General features: G+C 47.1%; 1 protein-coding gene across 2 annotated transcripts in view; it reads right to left on the bottom strand.

Annotated features, from left to right (window-relative positions):
* Positions 1-22,420, bottom strand: part of LOC143119069 (nuclear factor of activated T-cells, cytoplasmic 1-like) — a 76,910-nt gene extending 54,490 nt beyond the window's left edge. Inside the window, exons 1-4 of one of the 2 annotated variants that reach the window (XM_076280318.1) lie at positions 21,896-22,420; positions 16,745-17,912; positions 13,861-14,020; positions 2,300-2,502 (exon numbers count right to left, since the gene is read on the bottom strand). In XM_076280318.1, the coding sequence (XP_076136433.1) occupies positions 2,300-2,502; positions 13,861-14,020; positions 16,745-17,912; positions 21,896-22,019 (1,655 nt within the window). In that variant the 5' untranslated portion in view covers positions 22,020-22,420. Of the gene's footprint in view, positions 1-2,299; positions 2,503-13,860; positions 14,021-16,744; positions 17,913-19,517; positions 20,336-21,895 lie in introns of those variants that run through there. The other variant, XM_076280319.1, reaches the window with a different exon arrangement.
* Between the last annotated feature and the right edge of the window lie 1,533 nt (positions 22,421-23,953).

Genomic DNA, 23,953 nt, shown 5'->3' on the forward strand with positions numbered 1-23,953 from the left:
TTTTTTTTAATATCTGTATGAATAGTTATGAATATATGCATATTTGAAATGTGTCCTACATTTATGTGTTGATTCAATCTGAGGATTGTGCATGTGTGTGTTGCCTACATTGTATGTACTGTTCAGGGAGACACAGTAGATTTGGTTTTGTGCAACTGTGCAATGAAAATAAAGGCATGCTAATTGTAGTTCTACAGGTACTACATACACGTATATTGCATGCAGTACTGTCAAAAAAGATGATGTTGTGTTGAATTAGGAAGTCAGGGCAGATGCAGCCTAGTCATTTGCTGGGTTGAGAACAGCTAATTTGAAGGTTTCTATGATTGCACTGTGGTGTGTCGTGTGGTATGTAACAGGCCATGGCAGCAGTGGTAACAGTGAAGGGAAAACCCTCTCGACTTCCCCATCAATCAGAGGACATACTCTGTACAGTGGAGCATCCCTGACCCCTTCTGCAGCTGAGTGGAAAAAGTCAGTCAGCGACCTTCCACAGGGCACGACCTTTGGCTCATTGCTAAGAGAGAACTCCAGCCCACACCTTCCTGAGCTGGCACAGGAGATGGGGAGAGAGAGAGAGAGAGAGAGAGATAGAGAGAGAGATAGAGAGAGAGGCACGAAAGGCTCTTTCACTCCCAAATTTACTGTGACATTATAATGTTCCCATGGCTCTATGCTCAAGTTACCCTGCTGTTTCAATTGGAACTTTCACAAAGCCAAGTGCCAATGACACCATCCATGGCTAACCCTTCAGGAGAGAAGGGGCGAGATTGAGATTTAAGTTTTTCAAATTTGAACTTAAGCGCACAAGCCGCACATACGGCAGTTGCTGTGCAGTATAACTATCAATTTGTTGCAGTCTAAGACATGACTCTATTCTAAAGAGAGGGCCTGTAACTCTTCCACAGATCACGAAAAAAAGAAAAAAGAAAACATATATCTTATTTCACGGAAACCTTCAGAATATGGCCAACATTCTTAGACGAAGACTGTCTCACCTAAGGAAAACACGCGAAAAAAGTGAGGAAAAAAGCGAAACAGAACACAGAGGTGAGGGAGGTTATGTAACTCCTCTTCAGGATTCGACGCCATCTCTCTGACACGCGTCGCTGGGCTCCAGGCCAGCAGACCCATTGTGGCTGGAACTGAAGCCCAGACAGGAGAGCTGCTGCTGGGGCTCCCCACAGATTGCAGCCCCCTTGCTCCTCCGGGAGAGGTGGCTGCTAGCTGGCTAGGGTTCTGTGAGCATGAAATGCACTGCAATTTACCGCACCGTGTGTTTGTGTGTGTGTGTGTGTATATGTGTGTGTGTGTGTGTGTGCAAGCATGAGCGAGAAGTGTGTGTGTGTGTGTGGGGGGGGGGGGGATTTATAGGGTGGGAACCTCCAGGAGACTTTAGTGATCTGACAAGGCCCACATCGAGGGAAGGTCTATCAGTTCATCTGGCACGTAGTAGCAGGAGCAAGAAAGGCAATGACATCCTTATCCTCTTTCTTTTCTCTCTTTTTTGGTGTTCCCCCCCCCCATTCCAAAAACTGTTGTGTGGGCGAGTGCTGGCATTATCTTGTTCTTTGTACCTTTACTGAAAAAAGGTTGAGATTCCTGCCACACCCACCCCATACACACACACAGATTTGCCAAGAATACGCAGTCATTTCATTTAGGTGTGTGCTTAAGACAGCAAAGAAAATAAAAGTAACCTTTTGAATCTCAACAATATATTTACTTGTAGCATGACTGACGTGTTGTGTTATTTCTATAACTCAATCTATTCATCATCTCTTATGCTTTTATTCAAAGATCAAAATGTGTTCTCTCCTTTATGTCAGATTTCTATAGGGTCAATCCCAACTTTGTATCTTACTTGTTTGCCTTTTTTTGACTGATGGATTTCTGAATACTCTGACAATTGCAATCACCCCTGGCTACTGAATAAAGGTCTGATGCTATCATAGCGGAAATAATTTAGACCAATAACCACTGCTAAAAACGTAAAAGCACAAGGTTTGTGCTGTAACTGCGGTGATGCTTGTTCACTGTGATGGGGGGAATAAATATACAGGAGATAAAAAAGCAAAACATATAACATCAGGCAAGCTCTCCCTTCTGTCTGTCTTTTTTATCTCCTGTATATTTCTTTTAAGGCTCAGGCACTTGTATTCCTAACGAAGGCCTACAGGCCGAAGCCCTTCATTTAAAATGCTGTTTGCTGCTACAAGTGTTGATGGCAGATGTGGTAAGTGCTGTGGTGTGGTAAGTGTCCACCCGTCACCGAGGACACAGCGCTTGGCATACTCACATGGCCCGCATGTTGTTCTCGGGCAGCAGCGGAATCTCCAGCACCTTGGTGTTGTTCTGGTGGACCTCGTGGCTGGCCGTGGAGACGGTCTTGCCGGTGATGCGGTGGACCTGGTAGAAGGCGTGCGGGCGCAGGAGGCGGTCGTCCGCTGTGCCGATGAACAGCTGCAGGGTGAGCGGCTCGCTCTCCATGTAGCCGTACAGCTGGCAGGGGAACAAAGAGAACACCAGGTGAGAGAGACCCACCTTTTCCGTCATCTCAAAAGACCCCCACGTTTAACGCCGCAATCATCCTCATTTAGTGGGAGGAGAGGCAGGGATTTGGGGGTGGGATGGTGGTTTGTGTTTGGGGTGGGGGTTAATTATTGAACACACATCAGGCACTTAACAGTTCTCCCGCTTTAATGATACTCCTCTCTCTGCCCCCACCTTCCGCTAAGCGGCTTCTTTCTTCTGTTTGTTTTCTTGGTTGAGTTGGAGACCATGCCTGTGTGTCCTTGCATTCAAATCTGTGTAGTGGGGAAGTATTTTTAAAAGCCAACCCCAACCCCCCCTTAGGGTAGACTGAAAAAAAAAAGTGTTCTGATCTTTTTGGGACCGTCTACGGTGCAGTCTCCCAAGCTAGGGAGCTGCATACACAGTAAAGAACCGGGGGGGGGGGGGGTAGGGGTTGTATGGGGGCGGCTGGCTCCCCATCACGTTGCTGTTCATTAAAATTTCGCTGTGGCCATAAAAGAGCAAAGTGCCCTGGGAGATCCAGGGGAGCGGCAGACACTGACTCAATGGAAAGTGACCATTTTCGAGACAGAAGGAGAAACCAAAACGATCATTTAAGGTCTGTCAGCAGGAATGTGACATAATTAACGAGGAATACACAACCGATGTGCATGTACGCTGCAGTGTCTGTGACGTTTACTGAGACTTAAACGAAGCTATTTATTTATGGCTTCCAACACCACACCAGATCTATATATTTTTAAGTTAGTGGAAATTGCTAGTACTCTAGCCTTAGGTCTAATTGATAAAGTCATTTATGGACTTGGGGGTTTCACATTGTCAGCATTATTTGAAAAATAATAAATCTCTGATATAAACTCTACAAATGCTCAATAAATTTCTAATAAAGGCAAAATCTAAATGCTAAGGCTTTGGACATGAAAATGCTGATAAAGTATGACACACAATCCCCCCCAAAAAACAAGCTTACATAGACAACAGTAATTCAAAACTTTTGGTATGAAAATGAATCTGGTGAATATAAATGAAGGAATAAATGAAGGACTTAAATGAATAACGAGTTCAAAATAGTTTTTGGTATACAGTGACTTTAGTAGTCACAATAAAAGTCATACATATAAATGAGGTTTCTATCGATTAGCTGTCTCCAATGCCAAAAAGCTTTGCGTCAACAAGGCAGTGGTCCATGCCTGATTTCAGCGCATCAGCAATTCTCCAACCTTAGCATGCATGGCGTCCAGAGAGCTCCCCTTCAGGCCTCTTTCACATGGAAATGAACATGCATTATGATTTTCATTAAGGCTTATGAAGCTCTGGCCTGGTGCCAGCAACGGCATCATACTGAGATGAAAGACCCGACAAATATCAGAACCAGAACATCAAACAGGTACCACTTCCTCACTGGCCACCATTAATGGCTACTTCTCTCCAATAAAACAAAAAAAAACATAAAAAACTAGTTCTCCAGACATATTCAGACACACACACACACACGAAAACTCAGACCTCATATCCCCAGGGCCAGAGCTCACTCTTGCTCACAGTACTGTGAAGTAGAGTAGTGAAGACCAACGTTGCCAACATCCTCCCTCATCTAACAACCTAAAAAAAAAAGGTTTCACTAGAAACATTAATATTCCAGTGGAGGTGCTTGAAAGTCTGAAATATGCTGTTAACGAAAAAATACGTATTTGGGAGACCTCTTAACCAAGAACTGTTGGGGCATTAAATTACTCTTGGCCAGCTCTACTACCACCACCACCACCACTCACAATAAGCCTAAGAGAAAAGAAGAACTACAGCGCACTTTAAAGAAGGGGGCTGAACTCATTTTTCTTTCTTTTTTTTTCTTTTTTCGGATTGATGTGGTCGACATCCAGAAATCCACTGAAGGGGAAACGCTGAACTGCAGAGCAGCACGAGCCCTGGAGAGTGCTCCTGGTTAGCAAAGAGCGAATGTTCCCACTAGCCCGGGCGAGGGTTTTTTTTCTCAGACGTGTGTGTGGGCACACGGAAGGACTCCCTGAAGAGGGCTGCCTTTTGAGAGAGAAAAAATTGCCGGGGCAAGCTTCTGCTCGGAACATTCAACATGAAAAGTAAACCTTTGCAATGGGACGAGATGGACCTCAAGGGTTCAATACGGCTGGGTCATCGAACCACATGTGAGATGCGAAAAAAAAAAACATACATAATATCGCTCAACCCGGCTGGGTCATCGAACCACATGTGAGATGTGAAAAAAAACATATCGCTCTATCTAAACACGATCCATCTGAAGCGAAAAAAGATCCCACAAAATTGTTCAATTATCTCTAAATACAAGCGTATCATTTCAAATCTGCTATCTTATGAAGTTTTCATCTGGTGGTGGAGCAAAACAGTGGGTCTGTCAAACCAAATATGAGGCCCAATGTTTATTTAACAGATTGAGTCATATAACAGAACACAGGCCACATGTAACCTATGACATAATCTGATTAATGGGTTTATAATTGCTTCTGTGAGGGGGTCAGGGTTTTGAGGATGGAGGGAGGTGGTGTGTGTGTGTGTGTGTGTGTGTGTGTGTGTGTGTGTGTGTGCGTGCGTGTTTTTTTTTTTTTGAAGGGGGCAATAAATGGCGTCATTGGAAATTTGCGCCTGTTGCAATCAGTCATTTCTGTTGTCCTCTTGCGAAAAAAAAATATTTGATTGTGCCAAGTGATTCAATGTTTTATCAGATAATAGAGCGTTGTCTTGAATTGACTGGTCATATCTGCGGCTGATTAAAATGAAAATGATCTGCTTAGTTGGTCTCAACGTGTCATCATGATTAAGGCCAATTCAGTTCCAGTGGATTAAGTTTTGGTATTGAAATTACACTGGAGAGGACCAATGAATCAAGGCATGAGGAAATGGATCAGATTACATTTAGAGGCCGTCTAATAATCAACAAGAGGCTGAATTGGACAGATGAAAGGGAGAATATGTACACTAGAAATAGACAAAAGTATGGTCAATTATCATGTCAATTCCTTCATTTCCTCTGCCCTTACTCAATCCCCAGCCCCCAGCTTACCCCCTACACTTTTCCAAATAGCTCAACAGCTGTCTTGACCTGAGCGCTAGTCACACATGCTAGTCATCAGTGAGTTACGTTGGGGTCAGGAGCTTCTTGAAGTCCTGGCTCTCTCTAGAGAGCACTTCATCTTTTGAGGTGATCTCACTAGCAGACCCGCTTTGCTTATTATATTTTACTTAGAGTGTCACCAGACCCAATTATCTGGAGGCCCACATGCTACCAGGCACTTACATAAGAACCAGTGGGCGACGGAGAGAGAGAGAGAGAGAGAGAGAGAGAGAGAGAGAGGTGGAGAGAGTTAAGAAAGAAATGGTTGCTTTACATTCTAATGATTTGAGCATAAGGTTAAATCTGAAAACGGTCCATAAAATTGCTTGCTGTTTCCTCTCGGTGTGATATCTTAATAAAACACTGATTTTTCATGGCTGGTTGTGCTACTAAATCTGTGTGTCCTCCAACACTTTGTACTTGTCTACAATCCTCCCCTATTTCACCGTGACCTCCAAACCATTACCTCAGCTCTTCAATATACTGTAGGAGTGAGCGGCCACAGGAGCCTCGACTGAAGAAGGAAAGGGGGGTCATTTTCAGCCATTTTGCCCCAGGCATGGGGTAATGGCGGTGGTGGCCCCATTCAAAGCCGAGGGTGACCTCATACTGGAGAGGAAGTGATTAATGAGGTCAGGCAACCCTCAGTGACGCTGGTCTTCCCGACAGTAAAGGAACGTGGGTTTGTCTCCCCTGGGCTACCTCGCTCGATTCCTTTACCATATGTGCTCCGGTGACCCGCGCTCTCTCCCTCTCCCGCTCTCTTCATCTGCACACACTGTGACGGCAGTAGCTGGCGTTCACTCCCCTTCCCAAACTGCAATGGCAAATGATTTGTCTGTATTTTACCCGCTCCTGGAAGCAACGGTGTAGCAAATGTGGGGTTCCGGAATTAAATTAAATGCCACTAACAACGCTACAGAACACCTGATTTTTGTTCTGCTCTCACTCTCTCTTTCTCTCTCTCTTCCACTTTCTTTTGAGTATATGCTCTACTGTAAGTGGCCTACAGTTTACGATGCCGCGTGAAATTCTGGTTTGGTTTTTCCTGTGCTTTCACTGATGGCTAATACAGTCAGGATGGAATATCTAATACTGCTAAAGACATATCGAGCTCTGCGATGCTTTTTGCAGCGGTCAACATAAAAGCAAGAGCCTCATCAATCAACCTCATCCATGAACCATATCTGTTTGCCTCACGTACGGCCCTCGTTTATGATGAAATGATGACCACAGATGAAAAAGTGATGTTATTGTGCCTTTTTATGATTGGGCAGTAATCTGCGTTATTGGTTTACGACGGTGATGCATCCCCCATTGCTGGCTTGAGCAGAGCTCACAGGCCTGTGCATCTGGACGCGCTCTGCCCAGGTGCACTGGTTTTAGTGCATGCCGTTCCACAGATGCCAGGGAATGACCGTCCAACGAGCTCCACGGTCTCAACTGTTTCAAGGCTGCCTCTTGAGGCTTCTCTTTCTCTCTCTCTGTCTCTCTCTTCCACTCTTTTTCTCCCTCCATCTTTTTTAGTGTGGAGGAATGTCATTACTTGAGCTCCACGTGGCGGAGAAGAGGAGGGAGTTTTGGGAGGCAGGAGGCAGGAGGCAGAAGGCATGGGTGGGTGGGTGGGTGGGTGGCGCAGGGTAGGATGGGGAGGAGGAGCACGGAGGGTGGGGTAGGGAACTCAGCCGATTATCACGTTCACTCCCAAGTGCTGACAGTCACACAGCGAGGCTTCGCTGTACCAAATTAAATCTACACTCATCCATGTCATCTCTCTCTCTCTCTCTCTCTCTCCCTCTTCTCTCTCTCTCTCTTCTCTCTCTCTCCAGACCTATTTGATTATCCCTCCCTCTTTTCTCCCTTTGGAGTTTAGTGTATACACAGCCATAACCACATTTGTGTGTCTGTGTGTGTGTGTGACACTATTATACTTGGCCCGGGAAGTTATGAAAGGCACACGTTCAGCGAGCGGCAAAGTGGCTCTAGTCCTTTGTTGTGAATTAAAGTATAACTAAAACCGAATGTTATGTCACACAGAGGGCCTAGTCTCTGGCGACTGCCAATGTCTAGACCAGAGAAGTCGAAGCTCTGTATAAATTGATAGATTTAAGGGGAACGGATTGTGACCAAAATCATTTGCCAAAAGCTACAGACCGAAAAAATCTTTTGAAAAAAACAGAAGAGAGAAAAAAATAAGAAAGGAAAAAAATCAGACTTTGCATGCAGTACACAGGATTTCTCTTTACCCCCTGATATAAACGCGAGCCACCAATGTCTTACCTCATAAATCTGTGGTCGTCACCTCAAACCAGTGAAAATGCAGTCATTTTGTACCATGTCTGAAGTTGCTTTTTCGGCTACAATTAGTGGTTTGACGATACCAGGGTCATGAGTAAGGGAAGCCCCTTAAGGAGAGGACCATATTTTCAAGGGGGTCTAGGAGGGACATAAAAAGTGTGGGGATTGCATGGAGGGACGTAGTCCCTCTGGAGATAAACCAGAGGAGTGCTCCAGGATACCCTGCTATATTTCCTGGTTATGCTTAATATGTCATAGAACTGTTATAAGAGTATCAAAAGCCAGAGATAACTTTTTTCATTTGGACATTGTTCATTTACGTTTTTGTATGGTAAACATCAGTGACCTTGTTCTAAATATCTATCCTAAACCTAAACAAAATATAACTGACTATCTGAACAACTGTTTCTGATTGCTTCCTTTGCTAAAAAACATCCTAATGGGGTTCCTCGGTGGAGAGTATGTGGAGACCTACTTCTTGACCAGTAGAACTCATAGAGCCTGAAAAGCAGTCTGACTTCCTTGGGCTCTGAGGCGGGCAAGACCCATGGTGGTGAGAGGACTTGGTAAGGTCGCCACACACATGACGCACAGGCAGCTCTTCCCAGATAAACAAGGCCTCGAGTCAAGACCTTTCCACAGCACTTCCAGCGCCCAGCCTCATATAGCACTGGACGGCATCCTGGATAAACTGCCATTGCCTGAGCAATGCCTTTTTTATTTTCCTAAGTTAATACGAGGAGCTTGTCACAGACGAACCCACGGGGACTGGTTACTACACTCCAATGCAGTTTATGCCACAATGGCTTTCATGCTTTGGCTCCATCCACACTATTCCGTTTTCCTCTGAATCTCATTTACACTTCTCCGGTGCTTTCGAGCTCTGGAAATGATTTGAAAGTGTTGTCGCCCCAGTATTCATTTGAAAACTCCGACTTTGTTTTTTAATGTGGACACGTAAATCCTGTCCGAAAACAATGACGTAGAAACCCATGTTCCCTTCCTGATTGGACCTTGTCTCCATGACTCACTTCAACTTCTACTACTAGCCAGCCAGCGGTGAATGCAACATGGAGAATGAAATACAAGCTTTATTGGCCATGCTGTCTTTGGCAGCATCTGTCATGCAGTTAAATTCTGCATTTTAAAATGGTGACAATTACATGAGTGGACACGTGATTTGTGCGAAAGGCCTCGTGATCTGCGCTTCAGGTGTCCCGTGCAGACATGATTCTGGTACTGCAAATATGCGTGTGGAAGGAGATTTTATTAGTTTTAAAACACCATTTTAAAAAATGGAATAATGTGGATGTAGTCTTTAACAAGTGTTGTTTTTGATGAAGCTAGTCGCCATTGCTTGAATGGAGCTGTAATTGTTGATAGTCGTCCGGAGCTCATCTGTTCTAATCATATCCTTATGTTTACTGAACCAAATGGAAAGATGGAGAGACCGAAAGAAAGAAAGAAAAACAACTTAATTCTACATGCTTCTATTTGAGGCTATACTAGTTAATATCAATTTCTTTGGAAAAACCCATCAATCATGACATAGTGGTTCTGATTGAAGGTATAGCAGACCTTGACACATCTTAGGCATGCGTCTGAAAACCACCCGTGTAGATGCTGGACATAACTGTGGTGAAAGGGGGAAGCGGTTCCATAGACCAACGAGGGGGGGTATGGGTTACCCCCGTAATTCGAGTGCGGTCAACAGGAGCCGGTAAACTGGAAAAGTGGCAAGAAGGGGTCGGGACGGCATGGCGTCACCACCACAGAGGGCAGGCAGACTCCAGGGCAAAGGGGGTTTCACGGATATTTTGATGGAGAGAGAGTGAAGGAAAGATCCGGAAAACAAACTAGCGGGAGAGGTGGAATGGGGTTGGTTTGGGGGGGGGGGGGGGGGGAACAGAGTCCACAGAGTGGTGGTCATCCACAATCTGGATGCTTGTTTCAACTTTCCAGGTCTTAACCCTCCATCTCTCTCTCTCTCTCTCTCTCTCTCTCTCTCTCTCTCTGTGTTTGTCTGTCTGTCTGTCCGTCTGTCAGATAGTGCAGACAGCGTCTCCATCCTACCAGTAGGAGCCATCACATTGTGGCAGGGGAGCCTGTCATGTCAGCCCTACACAGCGGTAAGGGGGGGGGGGGGGGTTCCTAAACAAAGGGGAGACTGTGTGTTTGCCATCAGCCGGCAGAGTGAGGTTAGAAAAACACCTCTGCTCATTACCACATCAGCGGGCCTCTGAACTCCTGTGATAACTAATGTGCAGTCAGGGCCATCCATAAGCCAAAGAGCAGGATGGTGTGTGTGTGTTGGGGGGGGGGGGGCTCCTTGAGCAAAAAACAATAACAACCGGACAATTAAGTGGCAGCTGCTTATCATAAGAACTTCAGCGACGGAGTCTCGGCTTGTTGCCAGTCGGTGCGACGAAGCCAGTTGTGTTGTTGCCAACAGCGATGAGCGTCTGTGACAGTTGTGTTGTTGTTGTTTTGGCTTTGCCGCCACCAAGCAGGATGGGTGAGAGTGAAGACGAGCGTCACAAGCGCAGTGCCCGTCCAACCATGAAAGGAAACAGAAGGGGTCCGGTGTTTTGGAGCACTCGGAGACGTGGCAGTGGAGGAGGAGCAGGACGAAGGGGAGCATCGGGAGGCTGTTTGAGCTGTCAAAGGGGAGCGCTCTTGAAGGATGAGCACCTCAACAGAGATGACATCAGCAGTGAAGCGGCGAGTCCCCCTGGAGCCGGCGAACTGGCACCAGACGAGCTTTTGAGACCCCACCACACTACCCACACCTCCACCGGGGCCCACTGCGGGGGCCCCTGGGCCCTTAATCAGCAGGAAGCAGAAAGCCTCTAAGGGGGGGTTGCCGAGGGGAACGGAGGCCATGTTGGGCCCCAGCTGTCTCCCTGCCTCCCTGTCTGCCCGCTGACTCCGGTGCCCTCGCTGGCGCGCTCTCTCTCTCTCTCTCTCTCTCTCTCTCTCTCTCTCTCTCTCTCTGTCTCTCGTCTCTCTCTCTCTCTCTCGTCTCTCTCTGTCTCTCTCTGTCTCTCTCTCTCTCTAGTCTCTCGTCTCTCTCTCTCTCTCTCATCTCTCTCTTTCCTCCTCCAGTATCAGTCGCTCCACTTGCCCACTGTTCCCCATGACTGCGCCCGACCCGCGGCTGGTTCTCATTACCCCTGAGCACTGAGACCTCACTGGAACCCCCTGCCCCCCCCCAGCTCCAGCTCCAGCTCCAGCGAGAGTCACAGTAGCATTTGGGAGGGTGATTTCAGGAGAGAAAGAATAGGAGGTAGAGATAGAATGAAATTGAAGCCTTAGGGCGGCCACGTTTTCACAAACACCAAAAAAGATCTGAGAACTCTCACTGCAAAACCACAGGGCAGAAATGATTACAGGACTTGAAAGGAGCTTCAGCAATCTGTGAGTCTTTACTTTCTGTCTTTCACTCTATAGCTCTCACTTACACTACTTCACACAGTCTGTCGTTGTTTCTCTGTGCGTGTGTATGTATCTCTCTTTCTTCGTCTGCTCTCTTTCAGAAGCTGTGATTGTATAACCCAAACCGAGAACAGCAGTCGCTAGCTACTGCTCTCTGCCCACAAACTCCACCACTTGGCTCAGTTTCAGAGGCGCTTCAAGTCTTACGACAGCCCCAAGATATTTCACCCAAAGCGTAATCGTCGGGGTATTAAATCAGGCCAAGTAAAAGTAAAAGCTGAGAAATGCATGCGATGTGAGTGGGACAGGAGACGTGCGTCAGTAAAGCCGGTGTTTACGACCCCCCCCCCCCCCCCCTTTCCCCTGAATCACTGCAATATTGCCATCCCGGGCTGAATGAATTACCACACAGCCATAAACGGAGGTGTGATGCACTTCAGCACACGAAAATAGATCCTTTCTTCATTGCTTCATCGTTTGTGTATGTGTGAGTGAGTGCGAATGTGTGTGTGTGTGCGTGTGTGTCTCTGTGTCTGTGTGTGTGTGGTGGTGGGGGGGGCAAACCCCCCCCCCCCTCCCTATGCATCCAACCTGATCCAGCACTCTTCCTCCCAGACACAGACACACAGAGGCAGTGATACTGATTGAGTATGAGACAAGCCACAGAGCGAGCCAGCCAGAGCCTCTCAACACCCAGGCCCCAAGCACGCGGAGGCCTGGGAATGATGAGGTGGTTGGAGCTCCAGCATGTCCAAGGCGACTGGCCTGAGCTGCCGCAGACCCAGCCTGGCAAAGGTCTCTCACTGCGGGGGGTGGGCCGAGGAGAGGGGGGCCACAGGCGGGGGGTGGGTGGGTGCTATGTTAACAAATTAGACTGTGTTGATACATGGCACTTTACCTAAGGTGATTACTCATTTCTTTGTGTGGGTGTGGAGGGTGTGTGTGTGTGTGTGTGTGTGTGTGTGTGTGTGTGTGTGTGTGTGTGTGTGTGTTCAGGAGGGAGGGAGGGCATGTGGAAAAGGGTTTATAAGTACCACCTGAAAGTTGACGGAGTGTGTTTGAGGAGGCTCGTTGCAGAACAGCTGTGGTGGGAGCAGCAGTGGGGTCGGCGGGCTGGGACACGATTAAAAACATATCCTCAGAAAGCCCAGCTGCTCCCATCAGCCGGCTGACACTGCCATGGCGACTAGCTCAGCAGGAGGGGGAGGGGGGGTCTGCATCGCCATGGAAATATGCTCATGGACCAGTGCATTTTGCACTGAAACTGACGTTGACATGTAAACTTGCATACAAACACACACACACACAGACGCATTTGAGAGAGACAATAAAGACTTACTTACTTACACTTTTATGCACATCGCTTACTGCCTCACGCATCAGCTTACAAACACACACAGGAGCACACACTTAACATGCTTTCCAACTTGAGCAAAGCAAGATGTACAAACAAGCATGACAGGCGTAGCCCTACAGGGAGAAAGGAGCTCTGTGTGGAGCCGCAGTGGCGAGAGTGACGCGAGCTTTCGGAGCGGCTGCCAAACACAATATGCCGAGGTGATGGTCTCCTTCCATACTAATTGTGTCAATATGCGCGACGGCAGTCAGCACTGACCTTGTGCTGCAGCAGATCAACTCCCGACTTCACGGACCATTAATAACACACACACACACACACACACACACACACACACACGCACACACACATGCACACACACACACATACACACACACACACACACACACACACACACACACACACTCACTTACACCCACCTGTTGCAGTAGAGTTCAATTGGTCAGTCACCCCCCCCCCCCCTCCAAGTAAGCTTTCATTTGTCACTGTGGGAGCTTCTGTAAAGGTTTTTTTTTTTTTGTCTTATTTTTCTTAGCCTTGAGCTAAACCAGATCATAACATCATATGATGAAGTGGTGCTATTGCTCTGTCTTCACATATTCTAAATAAAAGACGCCATTTTCATTTCAGAAGAACATTAAGCAACCTCATCCATCACAACGTAATTTAGAGAACCCTATAAAGTGATATCTGGCTACACCAACGCAGCGCAGGTCTTGGCAAATGTGTCTACACTGCAACTACTGTTTGTACTGCTCTTAATGCCCTGCAGTGCTGGTGTTCTATTTCTCCCCATTGGTCGCGCACTTGCAAGACACAAACCACTTGCAATTTATTCCTTACGAGTGGCTCTGGAACAATGCTGACACATGAATTTTGAGGTTAGATGAAAAGCTGGTGTGGAAATATTTGGAGATGGGTGCCTCTAGAAGATTTGGAACGATAGTTTGGAGATTTGGATCGGAGTTCTGGCTCAGGCACGTCGCCTGACTGACTGACAGACGATGGAGAGGAAGAAAAGCTTTGGACTGGATTGTACGGTGTGTGTGTGTGTGTGTGTGTGTGTGTGTGTGTATGTGTGTGTGTGTGTGTGTGTGTGTGAGAGCGGTTTGGCGGATGGTTTGGGTACCTGCACCACGGGGTGGCCTCCGGAGAGGGCCTTGACGGCGCCGCGGCTGCCCTCCGTCTCGTAGTGGGCGCGGTGGTGGGACTTGGGCTGCACCTCGATCTGCAGGCTGTAGGGCCCCGAGCAGGATGGCAGCTGCCAGTCGAGAGCGGGCAGAGAGGGACTGCAGAGAGGAGAGGAGAAGGGGGGAATGGAGAGGAGAGGAGATGTGGGGGGAGGAGAGGAGAGGAGAAGAGGGGAACGGAGAGGAGAGGAGAAGAGGGGAACGGAGAGGAGAGGAGATGTGTGGGGAGGAGAGGAGAGAGGAGGAGAGGATATGAGAGAGGAGAGAATGAGTTTTAGAGAGATGCAGTAGGAGACCACACACTAAAAACACATGTGTACATCCAAAACACACAGAGAGAAACATGAGTTGGAGTAGAGGCAATATAACACAAATCACACACACACACACACACACACACACACACACACACACACACACACCCACACACACACACACACATAAGGAGAGAGAGAAAAAAAAGGGCTTTCAAGTACTAACTCAAGTGGACACACACACATACAGACACACACATGCACATACACACACACACACACACACACGCAAAGAATAATTAAATTACACAAAACAGATTTTTCTCCCTTCTGGGAAGCCTCCTGAGCCATTCCATTTCATGATTAGCTGTAATCAAATCAATTGTAGTCGTACTCCGAGATACTTCATTCCAAAAGCATGGGCACTAATAGCCGAGTCTTTCGAAAATTAATCTAATAGAAACGTGTCCTACTTGTACAGAGTACACTCTCCAGAAAAAGATAAGTTACTGTAATAAAATATCAAATTGAAAGGTTAAATAATCATTTTAATGATTTTCACTAAATTAATCTAAAGCACAAAGACTTTATTGAAAATAACTAATAAAAGAAACTCAGTGTAAGAATAACGAGTGTCACAGTGCAGAGGACAAATTTTGAGTACAAAATGAGTGACACATAGATGGTCCCCCACAACCCTACTACAAAAATCCTGGTTAAGAGGTCGACAAAGTGGGCAGCCGTGGCACTCTGGACTTGTGGGCTGCGGCTGAAGTGCCCTTCAGCAAGGCACCTAACCCCTCACTGCTCCCCGACCGCCGCCGTTGTAGCAGGCAGCTCACTGCGCCGGGATTAGTGTGTGCTTCACCTCACTGTGTGTTCACTTTGTGCTGTTTGTGTTTCACTAATTCACCGATTGGGTTAAAATGCAGAGACCAAATTTCCCTCACGGGATCAAAAAAGTATATACTTATACTTATACTTAAAGCCCATGTAATGATATCCACAACAGCTGATGTCCCAGCTGGCTAAAGGCCACTGAGAAGAAGCCCTCTAAAAAGAGGGAAAGTGTAAAAGAAATGTATTCCCACATCAAGGCTGTGTGAGCATATCTAATCAAAACAAACACTTGCAAGACAATACTTCACCCTCACCGGACGCCTGGCCAACATAAAACCTGTGACCTAAGCGCTCGCATGAAAGCAATCTCAGACATCCTCTTGGAAGCCGTGCAGTGTGTTTGTTGACCTAGAACGAACCAGCTTCCCCCCGTAGGGCACTCCTTTATCGGAGCCAAGCAGGGGGGGTTACATCATGATGTGGGGGGGGGGGGGGGGGTGGGTTAGAGAGAGGAGCAGCATGGTGGGTGACCCGTCAGACGGTTCGGACAGTCCCAGGGTCCAGGGTCTGTCACCATCACTTCCTGCTTGCGCACTATCTTAATCAAACACTTGATTTCCAACAGGAAAAGTGGGCAGCGGCGGAGACAGAGGACACACAGCTTGGGAGGCAGCAGGATAGAAAAGGGAGTTTATGGGATAGTGCCCAATATTTGTGTGTGTGTGTGTTTTGGGGAATGTGTGCTTGTGTATGGGTTGCTATGACAACCAGGACACAAACTCCGCTACTCCACCCTGTAAAATATGATTTATGAAATGTTCTTGATCTTCAGAGAAAAGCCGCGTTTGGACCTGTTTCGACTGACGCTGACAGCTGCCACTGCGGTCTTTGAAGATAAAAAACAAATTCACAAACAATCTATGCCAAATAAACAAGTCTAATTTTAGAAAACGCAAAGAATAACATTGGAAGCAGCGATGCTCTTGGACGGATTGTTTTAACTCTCCTTTTTCTTGCCCGACCCACAGAGCTCGCCCTTGACTGGTACGTGCCCCTTCATAAATCAACTGGCAATTTACACAAACTTTCATACATTACTGGACCCAGTTAATAAGCTTCAAAGAATATGATTTCCTCCAATTCAACAAAGTGCCTTATTCATACTGGTTGGTTCCGTAAAGTGCATTGTAACCAAAGGAAGAGAGAATCAGGCGTGTTTCACTCCTTCAAACAGTCACATCCCGAGAGGTCTATACTGCCTGTATTAGTACGTGTGTGAACCTCGAACACAATGTTTCTCCAAGCTGGTCCTGAGGGACCCCCTTGCTCCCTGTTTTTCATTTTGAGCTACTCCACGGACCTTGATTTAACTCTCATCGCTGGACCTAATTGATTTACTCAGGTGTGTTTGTTAAATCAAAGCAGGGAATCTATCTGTGATAACCTGGACACAGTTGACTTAGCTAATGAAGGGGGCTTGAATTAGATTAGAAGTCAGGCAGACAGATGTGTATGCATAATACAGGAAAGACAGACAGTGACAGTGTGTGTGTTTGTATGCCATGATGGTGTTGATGATGATGATGGCATAAGTGTGTGTATATCTGTGTGCATGTGTGTGTGTGTGTGTGTGTGTGTGTGTGTGTGTGTGTGTGTGTGTGTGTGTGTGCATGTGTGTGTGTGTGTGTGTGTGTGTGTGTGTGTGTGCACGTGTTCCAGCATGCTGTACCTGAGGTATGGCTTGGGCTTGGACCATGAATAAGGATGTGGGGGCACGTCCAGGAACCCTGTGCAGTAGCTCTCCTTCTTGAAAGGCAGGCGGGTGGTTGCAGCGGTGGTGCTGTTGTAGTCCTCCTGGCAGAGGTCTCCTCCACCACCCGGTCCCAGCTCATCCTCCCTGGGCTCCACCTTCAGGCTCATGCCGGGGCCGTGCTCCACGGTGGTCTTGCGGGACTTGATAGGGATGCCTTCGGCCAGGTCGACCACGCCGTCGGTGGTCAGGGCGTTGATGGCCGCCACAATGGCCGAGTTGGTGTACTGGTTGGTGTTGGAGGCCATCCAGTTGTCGTCGGTGACGCTGAGGCGCGGGGAGCCGTGTGGGGACGGCACGGGCGACTGGTTGGGCGAGTACGAGGGCTGTCTGTAGGGGGCGCCGTTGAGGCTGTACTTCCTCTTCCCGGCCGTGGCGCCACATGACGGAGAATTAGGTCGAGAGCTGCCGCTTCCTCCACCGTTACGTGGCGCTCCGTTCCCGTTCCCGTTCCCGTTTCCGTTCCCCCAGCCATCGTCGTTGGCGAGTCCGGTGTGGGGGGAGTTGGAGGGGGAGTGGCGTGTAGGCGAGGAGGCAGAGCCTCCACCAATGAGGCCTGTGGCCATGGTGATGGCGTGCGGGCACGAGAGGAGCGAGGACGAGCCCTTGGGCGAGACGCAGGGGGACTGCCAGGGCGAGTTCTGCGGCGACGCGTCGTAGTTGTAGTACTCGTACGACGACGCCTCCGAGTTGCAGCTGCGCGACGATAGGCTACTTGCCGGGCTCAGGCAACTCGGGTCGCGGTACCCGTCGGCATTTGGCAGCGTCAGTGTCACCACGGAGTTGACGACGTTGCGCTGCTTAGCCATCGCTGGGTCAGCGGTCCCGCTCTCCTCCACCTCGTCATCGGCAAACTGGCCGTAGGCGGTGATCTCGATGCGCGGGCTCTCGAGCGGTGGTGCCCCATTGGGCCGCAAGTAGTAGCCCGAGGCCACGGCGTCCTCGTGCATGGAGTAGCCACTCTGCTGGCACGACGTTACGGAGATGACCGGGCTTGTCTGAAGGTTGTGGTACTGGTTGGCCAGATAAGGGTTGCCCATGCTGAGCGGCAGGGACAGGCTGACGTTCGGAGTGTAGTTGAAGGCATCTATGGAGCCAAACACACACACACACACACACACACACACACACACACACACACACACACACACACACACACACACACACACACATACACACGCACAGGGAAAATGTCACCACATGTGTCTACAAAACAACAATCTATTTTACATATCAAGCTGCAACCCAGACTTCTGACTTCAACACCACATTACATACTTATCCAAACCACGCATCTATGACAGAAATGAACCCAGCTCATACTGAAAAACAGAAACAGACCACATGCCAGTGCTGCTGTAAACGTGAGATGTGGAGAGACCGAGATGTGGGGGGCACAGTGTGAAGAGGAGGAGGATCCGCTGCTGCTGTGTGTGTGTGTTTGTGTGTGTGTGCGTGTGTGTATGTGTGTGCATGCGTCTGTGTGTGTGTGTGTGTGTGTGTGTGTGTGTGTGTGTGTGTGTGTGTGTGTGTGTGTATGTGTGTGTGTGTGTGACTGTGTGTGTGTGTCTGTATGTTCGTTGTTTGTGTATGTGTGTGTGTGTGTACAGTATGTGTGCATGCATGTCTGTGTGTGTGTGTGACAGATACAGAGCTTGATTGATAGCCCCACTCAGTGAGTGAATTAGGACTCTCCCATGTGTACAGCTGACAGCACTTTGCATGCCTGCAAGGTAGCGACCTGATTGAATCAGAGAGTTTACATTTGCTAAAGCACAACACACCCTTGTGTGTGGATGGAGACCCTCTTCCCTGTCTCATTCATTTACACACACATTTTTACATGAAAACATACATTCACACAAACATTATGTTTATAAATAAAACAAGAACACACACTCTTACAAGGGAATACACAGCCCTCAATTTTCTAATCCATATTCATTTGACAGTTTGAAGAAGTGTACTATGTAGTGCACTTTTAACCTAGGTTTTTTTTCCAAGTTCTTGTTAAATTCAATTTAAAGGAAAAAAGCTATTTGTAGCACGACACTTTTCTGGCGGTTCCCCCCTTTACCTAGCGTTCTAAATTTGCTAACCACAGAGCTACGCAAACAGGACACCGCGTGAAATGATGAACCTGTCATGCACCACAGAATACGTGGGCAGACCGGCTAAAATTAGTTTGTGACAGACTATTTCCAGAAACAAGCCGCAGCACAACTTTAGCTTGTACTCTGACTTTTCCCCTGTTTGATTCTTGTGACAATTCACTCTCAGTTTCAATTACGAAGGGGCACCGATCCAAAAGCAATTCATTCAAAAAGTCTTCGACAGACACAGAGAACTACTGCACTCCATATCAACTTACATCTTTCTTTTTTTCAAACAACAATTTCTTTGACCGCAACAATTTGCAAGCTGTGTAGCTATCTGCGTGCAACACTACGCACCCAGACTATGCTGTCATTTATGAAAAATGACGCTAAAACCACACTACATGGAGCTGCCAAACACAGACTCTAGATTCACTCTTTTAATTAAAATAATTCCATAGCATCTTGTTAACAAAATATAAATGTCAGTCTCACCCAGCCCTATTAAGTCCACACATTTACATTAACAATGTGACTACTGCAAGCAAATAAACTGAGCAATCCACTGTGTGTGTAGCACAGTGACAAGCACACACCTCTCTGCATGGGGGGCTGCACTCCTTGGTTAAACTCAAAGAGATAGTTGAAATCAAACTCGGGCTCTTCTCTCGTGGAGTTCATTGTTGCGGCTCAGGCTCTGAAGCCGAAGTATGGCGGTGTGCGAGACCTTAGAGGTCACGGCTCATCAGTCACTACTCTTCTCTCTCTCTTCTCTTCTCTCTCTTCTCTCCTCTTCTGCGTTTACCTGCAGAGTGAACTGAGGCAAGGCATCCTGTTCTCCTTTTGCTCTATCCGTCTCTTTCTCTCTCTCTCTTTCTCTCTGTCTGTCTCTTCTCTCTCACACACACACTGCCTCTTTCATTTCTGTGTAAAGGCAACACCAGGGGAGTGTGTATCTCCTCTCCCACTCTGATGACATTAACCAAACGACCAGCCTCCTCCTGTTTGATCTTCTCATCAATCGTCACCACCTTCTCTCTTTTCTTCTCCTCTTGTCTTTTCTTTTCTTTCTTTCTATCTTTGCTTTGCTGTTTTTTTAAGGGGACAAGGAGTTTTTTTTTCTAGAGTTCAGACACCCACACTGACCCATATTTCACAACATATACAGACATACACACATCGAACTGCACGCACACAAAGAGAGAGAGAGAGAGAGAGAGAGAGAGAGAGAGAGAGATTCATGCATGCTCCGGTAGGTTTCACTTTGTTGCTTTTTGTCTTTCTTGCACCACTTTTGCATTCTCAGAAAGGGCAGGACGTGCAAAATGAACCATATGTGATTGCATCACCTGAAAACCAAGAAAGCAAAAAGCAGCACACACACACACACACACACACACACACACACACACACACACACACACACACAATCACACACACTCACACACACTCACACACACACACACACACACACACACACACAATCACACACACTCACACACACACACACACACACAATCACACACACTCACACACACACACAAGCTAGATACACCTGCGGAAGAGTTCAGCATATCACCCCATTTCAGATCTCTCTGTCTCACTCTCCCACTGTGTAATACACTACCTTTTTTAAACAACCAAAACAGGTCAGGAAGGGAAGATGCTACGCTGCCATGCTGGCCAGACTTCCCTCTGGGAGCGAGGCCAGTTTGGCCCTCCACACACAGTGGCATTAACAAACATGTTTACTGTTATTTTCTCCTGCCTCCTCTCCTGTCTTCGTTTTTTTTTTTTTTTCTCGGGTAGGTCTGTGGGGATTGGGCCACAACCACCGGTGAACCTCAACGCGGGTGTAGTCTGGAGTGGGAGGAGGGCAGGTTGGGATAGGGTTGGGTTGGGATAGGGTGGCGGGATGCGGATGGCAGCCCAGCTTTAGGGGTTTGGGGGTTGAGTTAATTGCGAGTGTCTGGCTGAACTGCCACAGAGTTTTAGGGGTTGAGAGGGAGGCGGCGTTGAGGGAAAGGGGAAGGGGGTAGGTGTTGAGGAGCTTGGGGAGGGGTGGGGGGGGGTAGGGTTGGGGGCATGGATAACTGCACTCGTCAGCAGAGAACGGTTATCCAAGTGGTGAAGCATCTCTCCCCAGCCAACTGAACCCCCACCATCTCCACCACCACCAAGACACACACCATCACCATCATCGCCGCCGCCACCACAGTACACCACCAACCCCAACACCCATGTGTCTGCAATCAATTATGAGGCTTACAAGTCAGAGGCTGCGATGAATAATAATAGTCCCTGACCGCTGGCTGAAAAACCTCAAAGACAGAGAGAAATCTCGACTCCACAAAAGTCCATGACATCAGCACTGGAGCTGTAGGCCTCCCGGATTGAGTGTCAGGATATATGCACGGCTGTTAATGTTGCTGTCGTGGTCACGTTTAGATGAGCGCACTCTATTAATGTGTCACACTCCCTGCACATTCTACCCTGTGCCTGCCTACATCACAGTAATAACCACCTCCGACAGCGCAAGAAGCAAGAACAGTATACAATTGGTGACTGTGGTAAAGTGTGGCCACCATTGCGTAGGCTACTATATTCCATTTTTAATATATAGACACAATAACAACTTAGGTCTGTCTGACATCTGGGAATGAAAACACATAAGTGCAACTGTCATCTCAGCATCAACACACACACTAGGAGTTAACGTTCAAGATACACCTATTGGTAACAACCAGGGAAGACCCATCCGATAGTAGCCTAACCATCAGACGACTTTTACCACACTTGCCTTAGTTACCACATTTGCTCAGTAGCCTATTGGTAGCCTGTTAGACAAAGTTACAGCATACCCTAGCTACAGCTTTGTGTGAATGCACTTCAACGAGTAGCCTACAAATTCGGCTCCATATGACTGTACGCAGCTGAACTGCTAAATAATGTGATAAATAGAAACAAATCTGACCTTCTTCAGCAGACTTCATAATGGTGGTGATAGTGGACGGAAAATTCAATCCGTATTCCGCTGGCGGGAAACGTGGTCCAAAGTTGAATCTGGAGTTAACTCTAAGACAGCTGGTATCCTGCATCCAACTTGCGTCAGGTCTACTTTTCGGATAGCGGGTACGACAAAAGTCTAAATAACAGCTAGCAGGCTTTGCGAGTTCCTTTTAAATGAATTGCATTTGACAACCGATCAATGGAAAAAAGAAAACGAATTAATTGTTTTGAGGAGAGATATGCGAACTCTTTGAATTTAAAAATATTGGTCTGCACAGTGATGTAGCCTAGTATGACGGATTCGATTCTATCAGTTGCATTCAGGTGACAGTGCGCCAGGATTGTGAAAATCATACAAATCAAAGACTAGGCTACCTCACAGGTCCGGTCTCTTATAATCTCCAAAGCAGAATAGCTATGTCTCACAGACGGGGAATAGATCATACAGAGCGTTTTGCTCTCTGCTTTTCTAATTGAGATTTCCAGTGACTCCCTGTCTATGTGACGCAGCGCTTGACAGAGGCAGTCTCCGGCGTTTTTAAAGCTGGGAAACACCTCCTAACCGGCGCGCCGCCCTCTTTAGTGGATTGACGTATTCCTCCTTGCCAGCTTGCCAAATTGCACACGGAATCTCTCAGCGCGAGAACTTGTCCACAAGGGAATCCATCCCAACGCGGATAGGGAGAGACAGTTGAAAAGGTTCATGGCTCTCCTATGCTTTCCATGCTTTAGTTTCTCCTTATTTCTTAGACCTGAGCGTGTTTAAGCTATCAACCCAAATGTCACACTATTTTTGAAAGGGGTATAGTAAAATGTAGCCTATCCTCTCTGTCTGCCTGTCTGCCACCCCCAACCCCCCTCCCTCAAATTTACATTCTACAACTCCTCACTCCCTAGAAAACCAGACCATGTTGTTTAGAGGATATTCGATTTCCCTCTGAAATTTGTTTTCCCCCATCGTATGGGGAAATATGGTTTAGACAGGCATTCCTCAAAGCAGCAAGCCGTAGTTGGAAAAAGTGTGAAGAGTCCAATCTCGACTTTCCACCATTTCATAAAAGTATCCCTTTAAAATGCAGTGGGCATAGAGCCTGAGGTTGATCCTGTCTGAGAGAGCTGCTGACTAGCATTACAGAAATATTGCTATCTGCTCGGCTCCCATGAGTATGTCATTAGTGACAGTTTGAATAATATGCAGACTAATTCGTTTGGAATGGGAGAAGTTATAAAGCTCAGGGTTTTCTCTGAACCTGAAAAGTAGCTGGCAAGTTAAGCAGAGATCGTGACACATAATCACAAACATACGTCCAAAGCCATTGGAGGGGGCAGCTTAAGCACTGTTGGGGAGGGGACGGAACACAACGCGGTGCTCTCTTTGCCTGCAGTAGCTTTTTGGAGTCAACATGCACTTGTAATCAGGATCCTGAATTTGCAAAAGCCACATTTTTTTGGAACTAAATAGTAGGCCTACTGTAAATAATAATCTGATACTTGATCACGGATCACTGGTAAGAATAAAGGAAAGGGAACACCTTCACCACATGGTGGCTGAACACTGATTTGAAAAGTGAACAAAAAACAAATTTGTGTTGCTACTGTAGCCTACAGTATGTTTGTCTGACTCAGTCAGATGCACTCTCTCCAACAACATTCTTGTTGGGTAATTAACAATATTTTAGGAGCAGTGACACATTTTCTTTTTAAATACTTATTCGTGGCCAAATATTAAGTAATGCACTACCACAAGAAAAAAACATGATTATGAGACAGAATTAGTGAGAAACACGGACACATTTGATGTAATTATAGGCCTACATTATGGTTAAAAGTGCATTTGATCATGTTTGAGTGATTCATTATATTTCAATTGTAATATCATATATTGTACAAATTTAATTTATTACAGAATCTTAAGTAACAAACAGAAGTGACAGAAGTAACACTGGCACATTTGATGGGATTACGCATGTGTGGTCAAAAGTGCATTTGATTGTGTACAAACCTCAGAACATCACAAAGAGAT

This window comes from Alosa pseudoharengus, unplaced genomic scaffold (assembly GCF_046254945.1).
Source record: "Alosa pseudoharengus isolate Yale_2024_CS ecotype anadromous, Long Island Sound unplaced genomic scaffold, YU_APseudo_1.1 YU_APseudo_1.1_scf_12, whole genome shotgun sequence".
In the NCBI taxonomy this organism is placed as follows: domain Eukaryota; kingdom Metazoa; phylum Chordata; class Actinopteri; order Clupeiformes; family Clupeidae; genus Alosa; species Alosa pseudoharengus.